This window comes from Lycium barbarum, chromosome 2 (genome assembly GCF_019175385.1).
Source record: "Lycium barbarum isolate Lr01 chromosome 2, ASM1917538v2, whole genome shotgun sequence".
Lineage (NCBI taxonomy): Eukaryota > Viridiplantae > Streptophyta > Magnoliopsida > Solanales > Solanaceae > Lycium > Lycium barbarum.
In genome coordinates, this window is record NC_083338.1 from 95,544,996 (window position 1) to 95,558,609 (window position 13,614).

Sequence of the window (13,614 nt, forward strand, 5' to 3'; positions counted from 1 at the left end):
ATTCAGGAATTTGCAGTAGTGCTCAAGTCAATTGATGCCACTTAAAGTTCTTTATTGTATAATACTCAATTGCTAAATCATTCAATTAATGAATTAAGATACACTTTGAAAGAAAGCTTCTTTACACTAATACGTTCTTTCCCTTTTTAGATCAGAATAAAGGTTAATCTTTTAAGCTATAGCTTTAGTAATGCTGAATAAAATTAGTACTACTACTTTTTTGTGTTTAGATTAAGCTTAAAAAGCTTTATATAATGACAATCTTCTTGTGAAAACTTACATGGAAAGCCCAAGAACAAAGGAATATTTGGCCTTTAAGCAACCTTTGTTCCAAGCAATTCTAAAACTCTTATCTCTTATTCTCTTTATGGGTGATTGTGAAAAAGTTCCATCTTTATTTTTTCTCTTCTGTACCATTGCTGAACTTGATCAAATTGATCTTCCTGTTGTAGCATAGTGCTGCTGGAATAATGGCTGTGACTCATGCAGATCTTGCACCAAGTCGACCTAGCACCAATTTAGGTAGCAAAATGGGTGCATTTCTTATGGTATTGTCAATACTTCTTGGTCTCTTCTGCTTCATTCTCTCCCTTATTGCTGAGGCTACGCGGTCTCAGGTACGTTTTCTTTTTTGGATTTAACTTATATAGACTGATGATATAAAAATAATTGTACTATCATCGTGTTTATATATATTGTACTTATATAGTAGGTGCGTAACTTACCTTACATTCCAGGATATTAAAATCACACACTTTTTGGGACAATTACCAATAGTTATCTTTTAAATGATCTAATAATTGTAAAAATTCGTTTACATTATCGACAATGTATTAAGTTATATGCTATAGTTATTTCTCAAAAATATGGACTAGTTTTGTTGAAAACTGGGAGGACTTCGTGGGAAACGTAATTTTGGGAGGAGAGAGTGAACACTAGCTAAAATTGTAGTCACCAAATTTAAACCAAAGAAGTTCATACTTGTCGAAATTTTACTTATATATAAGCTGACAATACTATAAAAGAGTTTTTTACTATAACCATCTTACACAGTTTAGAAGAGTGAATTGTTGCATAAGTAGTTGGTATTGGGACGACTTATGTGAATGAGGTTTAATTTGCAGGTGACATTGAGTGGTAAAGGAGGAGAATGCACATATACTGGTAGTGGGAAAACACCTCTCTTGTGTGCTTCTGCTGCATTCTTGGTTCTGGCTATTGCTATGGTGATTGAGCACACTTATTTGTTGATTGTTGTGAGCAAATCAACTCCTCCTCCTATACTTTATTGGGACCCTCATTCCCAATCTGTCAAGACTCTTGTTTGGCAAGCTGGCTTCTTCTTTGTTTCCACATGGTACGCATATGTCACCTTTATTTTCTTGTCATCGCGCAAAAAATTTTGTTAAAGGAGAATGTATGACATGTCTATTTATTTTAGACGTATAGTAAGGTGGTCTTATTAATTTGCATATAGATGTCAAAACTACTATGACATGACCAAATGTTACTTTGTATCATTAAAAGTGTAAAAGTTTGATGAAAGCAGGGGCATAACTCTATTTTTCCACGGGTATGTTTCAGTCAAAAGTATGCTTCAGTCATGGATAGATCCAACTTTTTGACTGCATGTCCAGTCGCACTTACTAGTTACTGCCTGTAAGATTTCAAACATAAATTTATACGATCAAGTTTGTACTTGTTGGCAATAAAGAAAATAGTGAGGTTGTATTTAAACTTTAGAATCCTCCTTTATATTTATCCAATCTAAAATTTTCCATCCAACAATTTATAGTTATGGTAGAGTTTTAGTTACGAGTTCGGCAAAATTCAATAACTTTGATTAAAACCTTATATTTGTGTTAAGAAATCTACTTAATATGTATAAGTAATTTATTCCGAAATCAGTATTTTTTTAAGAATCCAGAACCCGTAAACTCAAAATTCTGGATTCGCCTTTTTTGACTATAGTATCATGTTGTACAATTATAGCTTTTGTCAAAGAACTAAAGCTTTATACTTAATTAATGCATGCTGTGTTTCAATGTTACACAGGATTTCATTTGCTGTTGGGGAGATATTGTTACTAATAGGGCTAAGTGTAGAGTCAGGACATCTAAGACACTGGGAAACACCAAGAGAAAGTTGCTTAGTACTTGGACAGGGATTGTTCTCTGCTGCTGGAGTTTTTGGTCTATTGACAGTTTTCTTGGCTGCTGGTTTATACATCACAGCTCTTCGTGCACAAAAATTCTTGCTTGATCAAGAAAGTATTAGTCGTCAAGTACTGGAAACTTCTATGCTTTTTGCATCTCCACCAAGATCTCCTCGAACAATAATTAGACCTGTTCCTAATGAAAATCCCATTTCAAGAACATCTCAGAATAATATTGAACATGATAATACTTCATTAGCACAGTACCTATCTGACTTTGATAAGTACATGCACTTGGTTTGAAGGAAGCACAAGAAATTGTACATAATCTTTACCAACCCTTTTTTTCGTTTTATATACATAACTGCTTGTAAATGGAACACTACACATTCTTGATGTTGATATCAAAAGATTTTTATTTTGGGGACTTTGAATCCCATAATGGACATGCTAACTAGTCTAATTCTAATTCATTTTCTCGTCTACCCCTCAAGAAAAGTTATACTTAGTAGTACTGCATTAATTTAATTCCCTCAAGTAGATTTTGTGATAAAAAGGAAGCACTTAGGAAGGTTATTTTTTTTTTTGTTCTGTTCGTTTCAGTTCTTTAATTATTTGATAAGGAAGCATAGATGGGTTTAGTAGAGTTCAAATTCTATGCATTGACCGTATAAAAAGAATTTACACAATCTGGTTACTTATAAAGTAATTACAGGTAATCTTGATAACAATTATTCATTAATAATTTGGTACGGTAATTAATACTATATGGAGTTCTAATTTGTTGTATCGAATAGCCTATCTTATTTTCCAAGCTAATAGTTCTAGGTTTTATGTACAATTGCATGTAATGAGCATTTAACTGACATGGTAATCTACAGTTCATTTTAATTCATTCAAAATAAATTAGCATTAAAGAAGAATTTGGGTAATCAGATTTCTTCGAGAAAACAACATTAGCTAAGAGATGAGGCCGAGGAAAGGAATGGCCACGATTACTTAGTGAAGAAGAGCCATCAACATCTTTACCAACCTATAATTCCAAGTTTCCATCAGCGAACCAACTCATTAGTAGTATTTTGACATTGATATTTCTCAACCATTTTCATACCCAATCCAGTAGCCAATTGTTAGTGAAGACAAACAACATTAATTAAAACCTTACGTACGTTGTGCAACGACTTTGTCTTACTAAACCTTTCAAAGCCCACGCTTGCGGAGATGTAGAGTATCAAATCCGTTTCACTATGATATAAGATCCTATTATGACATCTGGATCATTGAGTTATCCTCTTACATAACATAAATCTTTCGTATAATCGCCAAAAAGAATCATATTCCCTATAATTCTGTTAGTCAAAAATAAAACAATTATATAAAGAATGTCCAAACTGAAAAAGAAAAAAAAAGAAACTTGTTGCTTAAGAAAGAAGTTTGATTTTTAAATTCATGTTTTGAGCATAGTATATGTCACGCTCTCAGTTAGAAAAGAGAAGTGATTGACACCTGACTCTAATCAAGGTGAACTCACATAGGGTGTGATGGTGCTTGAGCACTCATTGACCCCGCCCGAATCATATATATTAAAAAACGTTATAAGAATATTAAATAAAGTATGTAACAAAGAGTTATTGGTAGATTGCTTTGGTTAAGTTTTTAGAATTAGAAATTAAAGGTTTTGCTTGGGTGAGGTTTGGAGTTCGATACTTGCTTGAAGCACTTTCTAAAAACTTTTGATTCATCATTTTAAGGTTTACTAGCATCTTCTTTTTTCCTCTTATACTTGCAAAATTCGGTTTTTTTTTTTTTTCACGACAAATTTATTTTTATTGTTACTGGCTAACTTTCATATAATTTACATTCACCGCGGCTGACTTTATCTATAAGAAAAACCAATTCATTGTGACAAAAAGGAGAGACAAAAAGTGAGAGAAAAGACAATTAGGATCCATTTAAATTATTAGCTGTCTTCTTCACTTTCCTAACCCAAACGCAGAATTTATCTCTGTTTTATCGATTTTTTAAAATGTTCATCACCTATCGCAAAAGGTGGTAAAACATCCATAACCTTAAAATCGTGAGTCCATCACTAACTCTAACTATCCATAAAGCGAACGTTGTAATTAATTGTCTAGTCATAGCACCTAATGAATTACTTAGAAACAACACTCAACAAGTATTAATTAAGCATAACTGAATCTGTATTAAATAATAATATACAAAACGTAGAAATCCCAACAAAACATAAAGATTGAAATCTAAAACAAAACATAACCAGTTAGATTAATTCACCAGCCTCTAAACGATTACTAGCAAAGAATCTGAATAGATATGTTGCGACATATCCTGAAATATTAAATCAGTTTAAGTAAATAATATGATCGAATCTCCAACCAGAAAGAGAAGCATGAGAAAGTTGTACAGTGAGTTGATCCTAACTAGTCATGTAGGGAATGTAGTCAGCTATTATCTCCATATGATAGATATAAATTATTCATGTATTTGTATATAAAAAATTAAGATTTACAAATAAAACATGAATAATAATATCATATTCCCGCATATCTTCTAACAAATCTTGCAGGAAATAGGATAGAAGAGAAATAAAGAGAATGAACAAATTGTCAAAGAAAACAAGAGAACCACTTATGCATCTACAATTCCGTAGACACATTCGTGAAAATTTACAGTCACATCTATGACAACCACAGACGCGTCCATCACTACAACAAACAAAATCCTAAGGGATTATGCCAGATCAGAAATCGCTTCAACTGTGAATCTAGTGTAGGAAATCCCCCAGTTGCAGCTAACAACTTCGAAATCAGGACTGGATTAATCCAAACAATTCAACAATCTTTTACCTTCACTGGTGATCCTAGTGAAGATCCACATAGTCATTTGATTGATTTCTTAAAATTAGTTGAAACTGCTAAATATAAAGAGTATCTCCAGAAGCAATCAAGTTAAGGTTGTTTCCTTTTTTTTTTTTTTTTTTTTTTAAAGGAGATGCCAAGACTTGGTTGCGAAGTTTGCCTCAAGCGCCTATTACCACATGGGATCAAATGACTCAGAAATTTTTACAATATTTTTCCCCTACTAAAACCACAAAGTTAAGACAAAATATTTCTAATTTCTTGCCGACTGGTATTGAGTCAGTTATCAGGCTTGAGAAACATAAAAAACGTTGCTAAGAAAGTGTACACATCATAACATTCCTGAACATATGTAGTTGTTTTTTTTTTTAATAAAATAAATGACCACCTTCTGCGTACACTTTACCCTCCCCGGAGCCCACGTTGTGAAATTTCACTGGGTATGTTTTTGTTGACCACCTAATCGGTGGCTAATTTTATTAAAATAATAGTCTGTACAAAAAATCAAACCCAAATAAAAGACAACAAAATAAATTAGATCATATAGATCTAGAAGGTCCACTCAACTCCCAAAGCAACAACCAACCCTGATTCACAGTAGAGCTCCGGTGAGGCTCCGGCAACTCGTCTAACAGCTGAAAGGAGACTCAGGACATCGTGCTATGGCTATATCACTGATCAACTAGTTGGAACCAGTCTCAAGTAACATCGTTGTCGCTATCTATGACTAGATCTTTCCTATTCCCCTCTTGCAAGCTTTCTCTTGTGCTGTGTGAAAGAGATGCTTTTACTTGCTTGTCTTGAAAACCTGATTGTTGTTGTGTTTTTCCTCAACTGTTTATTAGATGATTTGTGTTGTTGAACACCCTACCTTCAATCTGAATTCATCGATAGCAATACCAACTAGTCAGGCTTCTAAGCCATCTACACTGTTAGATCTTTTTTGTTTTGTGTAAGTAGCATATGAATCTTTGATTGATGCCAATTATATGTCCCTCAAAGCTTTCACCAGAGACAATTCTATGGAGTATGCCTCCAAATTCAATTGAACTAAATAGCACAAAACTTCCTTTCACTATTAGTGTAGATAACTAGAAAATAGTGTCCATAGGGCTTCAACATCTATTATGCAACTTCAAAATATTGCACAAAAGCTTCGATTATGCAATCCTATCTGTTTCTCTAGTATTGATATTCCTTCAATAGAATGAGCTGAGCTAATACCACACATTGAAGAGATGCCAATACCAGAGCCACAAAATAGTCTTGCATTTCCGACTTGCCCTCTTCATCCTTTGCTGACTCTTAGATTACGTACTTGCTGTTTGTCCAAGTTAAGAATTTTCCTTCCCGCACTAGATAGTTCAGGAAAAGAATAAAACTTTAGAATGCCTGCAAAATCAAAAGCAATGTTAGTTAAAAAATCAACCAAAGAGTTGCCTTCTCTGTACACATGTTGAAACTCCGCATGCCAATTCTCCTTATTCCTTCAACATGTGATACAGTACACCAAGAAGTCACCCATAACCCTTCAACAAAATTTTTAAGCAATAAGGAATCTGTTTCCATAATAAGAGGTTGCAGATTATTATCAATACCATACTTTATTCCCTCCACCAATGCCCTAGCTTCAGCTACCACATTTGTGGTTTCCCCTATTTTCTCACTTTGAGCATAGATAAGATCCCCTTGAATGTTCTTGATACAAAAATCACAGGAGCTAGGGCCAGGATTCCCTCTTGAGGCCCCATCTGTGTTTCACTTAAATCACCTACTTGGAGGCAATTTCCAGCATACCACTTTTGTAATATATCTAGGATTATAATTTTCCAGAAAAGCTAAAAGCTCAGGCCATAAGAATGGGACATTATCTAACCAAGGGTATGTCATCTTTGTAAGATAGAAAAGATGATTATTCACCTCATGCACTACCTTTTTAAAACTAACCCTTTCTCCATGCTTAATCTTATTTCTCCTCTTCCATAATTCCAAGTAACTACAGCAGGAATAACTTGTATAATTGGCTTAAGCTTTTCTCCACATTTTATGTTCTAGAAAAGTCTAATCACTTGTTGTACTTGAACCAAGTTCATTTTTGTATATACCTATTGCCTGCATGAAAACCTGCCAGACTCTTCTTGCAAAATTACTACTTATGAACAAATGCTGCATTGTTTCAGTGTCAGGATAGTCACAACAATAACATCTAGATACAATAGGGATCCTTATCCTTCTAAAGTTATCATCTGTAGGAATAATGTGCTTCAACAACCTCCATATGAAAAATGAAATCTTAAAAGGAACTCCCTTAATCCACAGATAATTAAATTCTTCATGTTGTTCCCTTTTATGTTCATCATGTCCCATTTTCCTGAATTAGTTGGCATCCACTATGGTTTGTCCTAATTCCCTTGTAAATGTTCAATATGGATCTCTTTTCTAACATGCTCCATAATCTCATTTGGAAAAGATTGTTGTAGTATATTGTCCTTCCATTTCCCATCCTCTACTAGTTCAGCAACCTCCACCAACTCCTCATTAATATAGAAATCAGATGAAACCACATGGTATAACCCCTCCCCCCACCCCCACCCCATTTTTTTATAATTCTCATGCCACACATTAGTAGTTCCTACTTTTATTTGCCACCATATTTCCTGTTCCACTTCTTCCCTAACTGCAATCGTCTTCTTCCAAACTTGAGTACCTCCTTTCCAATGTACCAAATTAGGCATCTCTTTCTTGCAATATTTGTTCCACATGTAATTAGCCTACAAAGGGTTTTTAGTTCTGAATCTCCACCAAAGTTTAGCAAATAAAGCGTTGGAAACATCAAATAATGATTTAAACCCCAAACCTCCTTCTTGAATTGGCAGACATACTTCCTTCCAAGTTATCCAATGCCTACTTCTACCTTCAAATTTGTTACTCCAAAAATATCTAGTAAAGATCTTATGTAGCTCATTTAATGTCACACCCTAATCCTGATAGGGCATGATGGGCACCCGACCCTTACTTAGTGCCGAGCGAACCCGCTGGTTCTCGTCACACTGATAGTCCCACTGGACTTCTTAAAACATGAGACAAAATGCACGAGGAAAGCTTTTCAAAAACATCCTATAGTTTACCAATCTAGCTGATGGCCTGGAACATTCTATAGTCAAATTCCTGGATAACTTTCCTGCAAAGCAATATGGGGTTGTGTGGCATGAAACACAGCGCCCCCAGGCAAAGGGACGTCAGTATGAATAATGTACTGAGTATGTAAAGCTTAATCAATAACTTAATGAAAGCATAAGAAATAACATAAGATGGACTAGTCATGAAATGAAAGAGTTAGGTATACCCCTAGCAACGTTCGTTATATTTACTTATCCTCTTTCTAATGGGAAACTTCCATTTTCATACATTTGTACATATAGTAGTATCATACCCGACCATAGAGGTTCGGTGTCTTACGTACTCGGACATAATAATACTTGGTGTTATACGGACCCCGCCCTACCAAGGCTCAGTGTTATACGTACCCGGCCTGTTACACCTCGGAAATTCCAGGTTTATTGCCTTGAAAATAGACCAATGTGAGTTTAAGATGAACATGAAGTTTTTACGAGATTAAGGGAAGTATTAGATAACTTAAGGTGCATACCATAAGATTTCGAAGTCATACGAATATGTGAAATTTAGCTTGTTGAAGGAAGTGAAATATAAGTCGTGTTCAGAAAGGTTTTCGCTATAATTGAGCTAATGTTTATTTAGAATATCTTGAGGGGCTGCTATAGGGCCTATTGTACGGTTAATGAAGTATTATGTAAGTGACAAGAAGGTTCCATGAGGATTGGAAGTCAAACGAATCAACGAGAGAAAGTTTCGTACAACTGGGAGTTATGCGACCACTTATACGGTCCGTATAAGGAGGGAGGGGGGGGGGGGGGGGAGGGGTCCGTATAAATCGACCTTTAAAGAAAGGGACTTTTCCATGGTGGTGTTATGTGGTCCACTTATACGGACCGTATAATACTATGCGGACCATATAAGTTGTCCCTATAAGTCCATCGGGCTAAATTTTTACTTTTTGTATAAATTGAAGACCTTTGTTCATTTATTTCATTTTTCATCTTCCACAAGTATTGAGGGCTCAAAACCCTTCTCCAAGCATATTCCACCCCAATCCAAGAGAAAACAAAGATGAAGAGGCAAGAATCAAAGTGTTCATGTGTTAGAAGGCTTCCTAGGGTTAGTAGACTACAAGAGATTCTTGGGTATTGAAGCTAGGGTTTTCACCTAAGTTGATAGCTGCTCCAAAGCTCATTCCCATGAGATAAAAGGTTAGTTTTCATGCTTATTTCATGCTATCATGGATGCTTGGTTGTTGAAGAACTTGGATAGAAGAAGAAAGTGGAAAATGAGGGCTCAATGTAACTTTTATGATGTTTTTGAGTAGTAAGCTAACTTGAGTCATGATTCTTAGTATGATATGGGTATAATCTTGTTATGGAAGGTAATAATAGTGATAAGGAAGCATTGTATGAAAATGTGCTAAAAGGGGTGTGAGGTTGTTAGTATAAGTGGAACATAAAGATGAACTTTGAAGGCTTAATGGAAGGTGACTACTTGATTTTGATATTGTGGGTGTATTATGGATGTTTGGGAGTTATTTTGTAATATGGTGGAAGTTGACGAAATAGGGGAAATGCTGCCCAATTTTCATTAGATTATGAATTATTCTAGTTTGAATTTGAGAGCATCATTGAGGTTTAACTATGGTATGAATCCTTCTAATGTAGATGGTTCAAGATTCGACGGTGAACGTTAATTAGATAAGAAGACAAAGAGGTATGTAAGGCTAACCGTTCTTTCATTAAGGCATGGTTCCTTTGCTATATATATATATATATATATATATATATATATATATATATATATATCCTTTCATGAGTTCTATATTGTCCCCCAAATGATTCCATCTCTAAAATTACTAAAGCTCATGATCCTCGATTTTGTTGCCTTCCTTTATATGATAGTTGATCCTCTAAGGATAGATGCAACGAAAACGATGATGGCAATGATGTTGATGATACTTATGGACTTTTATGTAAATGTGTCTAAGTATTTATGACTATTATGTAACACCGAGCTTATATGGTCGGGTATGATACGATACTTTTCGCGCGCGCACCTCTGCAGTTGGGTACGGATAACACTGAGCTTTGGTAGGGCCAGGTAAGTATAATCACCGTGCCTTGTCATGGCCGGGTATGTGAACCACCGAACCTTTGTGGTCGGGTACGGTATGAGTATGAATACGAATATGTATATGTATGTATATATGCTTAAGTAAGCATTAGAAATGGAAGGTTCCTATGAAAGACAAGTAAGTAGATATGATGAAGGCCACTAGAGGTACAAGTGACTCTATCACCTCCTGATTCTCCCATCTTATGCTATTTCTTATGCTGTCTCTTATGCTTCTACTATAATGTTAATTATGCTTTACATACTCAGCACATTATTCGTACTGATGTCCTTTTGTTGTGGATGCTGCGTCATGCCCACAGGTGGATAGGGAGACAGACTTGATCCATAGATTTCTTATTCAAGGACTACATAAAGGAGCTCCATTTCATCCGGAGCTACAACTTTTAGGTATTATTCTTTTATGTACACACATATGGGCATGGCGGGGTCCTGTCCCGCCTATATGATATTACCTACTCTTCTTAGAGGCTCGTAGACAGTTGTGTATGGTTAGATGTCTTGCAGCCTTGTCGACTCATATTTTGTATATCATTTTGATAGCCTCGTCGGCTTGTGTATATGGATATGGGTATTGTTATTGATGATGATATAAATGTGTTGTTGCCCAACGAGATTAGCACTATTGACATATGTAAATTATGAGTAAGCCATGTGGCTCACCTAGATGTGAATATGAGAGTACGAAAAGAGGTGCCCGGGTGGGTTAGCACCAGGTGCCCGTCATGGCCCTCCGGTTGGTCGTGACAAAAGTGGTATCAGAGCAGTTCTGTCCTAGGGTGTGTCTACTAGCTGTGTCCAGTAGAGTCTTTTTTATGGGTGTGTTGCGCGCCACACTTATAAACAGGAGGCTACGGGCATTTTAGGAACGAATGACCTTCTATCTTCATAAGATCGTGCGATAGAGCCATGATATAAGGATTTCTCTTTCCTTAACCGTGTATTGTGTATTTCAGAAATGCCTGTAAAGAGAAAGGCTATGGCAGCCCAAAAGGGCAAGACAGTGGCAGAAAAGCGGGCTGAAAGAGCACCGCCAATGGATATAGAGGAAGGTGAGTCCCAGAATGCAGCTCAATCTCAGTCCTCTCACTCAGTGCCTATTTCTGAGGAGCATGAGGGAGCTTCAGCTCCAGCTCCAGCACCCCCAGCTCCTCCACCGGATGCTTCAGGCCAAGATATAAAGGAGGCCATTCATTTACTTACTCAGTTATTTGCCGGTCAGACTCAGCGGCAAGGTACAGGGCAAGGTGACAGGGCTATTAGTGAAAGGGCCTATGATTTTATTAGCTTGAACCCTCCGAATTTTCGGGTCAAAGCTGGATGAAGACACTCAGAATTTCATTGATGGGATGTTGAGGACACTTCGGTTAATGCATGCTTCAGACGTGGAATCGGTGGAGTTAGCATCCTATAGACTCTGGGATGTCGCGATTCATTGGTATACGGTTTGGATGGCTTCACGGGGAGTCAATGCATCTCCCCCGGTATGGTAAGAATCTGTGGATGCCTTCCTCCGACATTACTTACCTCCAGAGGTTCAGCAGGCTAGAGCCGATAAGTTCTTGAATCTTAGGCAAGGACGTATGAATGCCTTAGAGTATAGTCTCTGCTTAAATTCTTTGGCTAGGTATGCTCCGGCCATGGTAGCGGATGTGGGTGACCGAGTGCACCGATTTGTGAGAGGCCTAGGGCCACATTTGATGGATAGATGCTTGACTGCGTCCCTTCAGGACAACATGGATATTTCACGCATTCAAGCCCATGCCCAGAATTCAGAGGAAAGCCAGCAACAACAAAGAAGTGAGCGTGAGCACGATAGAGGGTATAGCAAGAGGGATAGATCTTCGGGTCCGACGAGTGAGTTTAGAGGCGGGCAAAGACAACAGTTTTCTAGGCATTCAGGTCATTCTATGACTAGTGCGCCTCCACAGTTTACAAGCCATAGATTTGATAGATCTACTTATTCCGGGCCGAGTCAGAGTTTCAGGGCTTCAGGTTCTCAGTTTATAGGCGATTCAGGTCAGGCAAGGCCACCCGTGCCACGATGTTCCCAGTGCGGAAAGTTACGTTGGGGCCAGTGTTGACTAGGCTCAGAGGTTTGCTATGCATGCGGTCGGCCAGACCATATCATGTGTGATTTCCCCTAGGTTGGTAGCAGGGGTAGGGTCCAGCCTTCAGGGTCGGCAGCTACGGGGCCAGGTTCACATGTACCAGTCAGCCATGGTAGAGGCAGAGGGAGAGCCCTCAGTTCTAGTGGTCCACAACACCATATTTATGCTTTGGCGGGACGCCAGGATCTTGAGTCTTCTCCTGATGTCGTTACAGGTATATTATCAGTATTTTCTCATGATGTATATGCTTTGATAGATTCGGGCTCCACATTGTCATATGTTACTCCATATATTGCGGGTCGGTTTGGGGTCAAACCGGAGTCGATCAAACCTTTTGAGGTATCTATACACGTTGGTGAACCGGTAATAGCTAGTCGAGTATATAAAAATTATGTAGTTGTGATTTGGGACCATCGTACTATAGTTAATTTACATGAGTTAAAAATAGGGGACTTTGATGTTATCATGGACATGGATTGGTTGGCTTCTTGCTATGCCAATGTTGATTGTAGAATGACAATGGTTCGCTTCCAGTTTTCGGGAGAATAAGTTTTAGGATGGAAAGAAAATATTGCATCCCCAAAAGGTAGGTTTATTTCCTATCTAAAGGCAAGGAAAATGATCACAAAAGGATATATTTACCATTTAGTTCGGGTTCAAAATGTAGAAGCTAAATCGCCAACTCTTCAGTCTATCCCCGTGGCGAATGATTTTTCGGATGTATTCCCGGAAGAGCTTCCAGGCCTCCCTCCAGAGCGGGAGATTGATTTTGCTATCGATGTGCTACCGGATACAAAACCCATATCTATTCCTCCTTACCGAATGGCTCCCGCAGAGTTGAAAGAATTGAAGGAGCAATTAAAGGACTTGCTTGAAAAGGGTTTTATTAGGCCTAGTTCTTCCCCGTAGAAAGCACCCGTGTTGTTTGTGCGAAATAAAGATGGCTCCTTGCGAATGTGCATTGACTACCGGGCAACTGAATAAAGTGACGATCAAGAACAAATATCCACTCCCAAGGATTGACGACTTATTTGATCAATAACAAAGCGTCAAATGGTTTTTAAAGATATATTTGAGATCCGGGTATCATCAGGTGCGAGTTAGGGAGAAAGATATCCCTAAGACAGCCTTCAGAACTAGATACGACCATTTTGAGTTCTGGGTAATGTCGTTTGGGCTAACTAATGCACCGACAGTATTTATGGATCTGATGAAC

The 13,614-nt window shown here is 37.4% G+C and overlaps 1 protein-coding gene across 1 annotated transcript; it reads left to right on the forward strand.

Annotated features, from left to right (window-relative positions):
• The first annotated feature begins 200 nt into the window (after window positions 1-200).
• Window positions 201-2,601, forward strand: LOC132621064 (uncharacterized). The gene is made up of 3 exons (XM_060335198.1): window positions 201-617; window positions 1,125-1,357; window positions 2,056-2,601. The coding sequence occupies exons 1-3, from the start codon at window positions 471-473 to the stop codon at window positions 2,456-2,458; spliced, it is 783 nt and encodes a 260-aa protein (XP_060191181.1). The 5' UTR covers window positions 201-470; the 3' UTR covers window positions 2,459-2,601.
• Window positions 2,602-13,614: the final 11,013 nt, after the last annotated feature.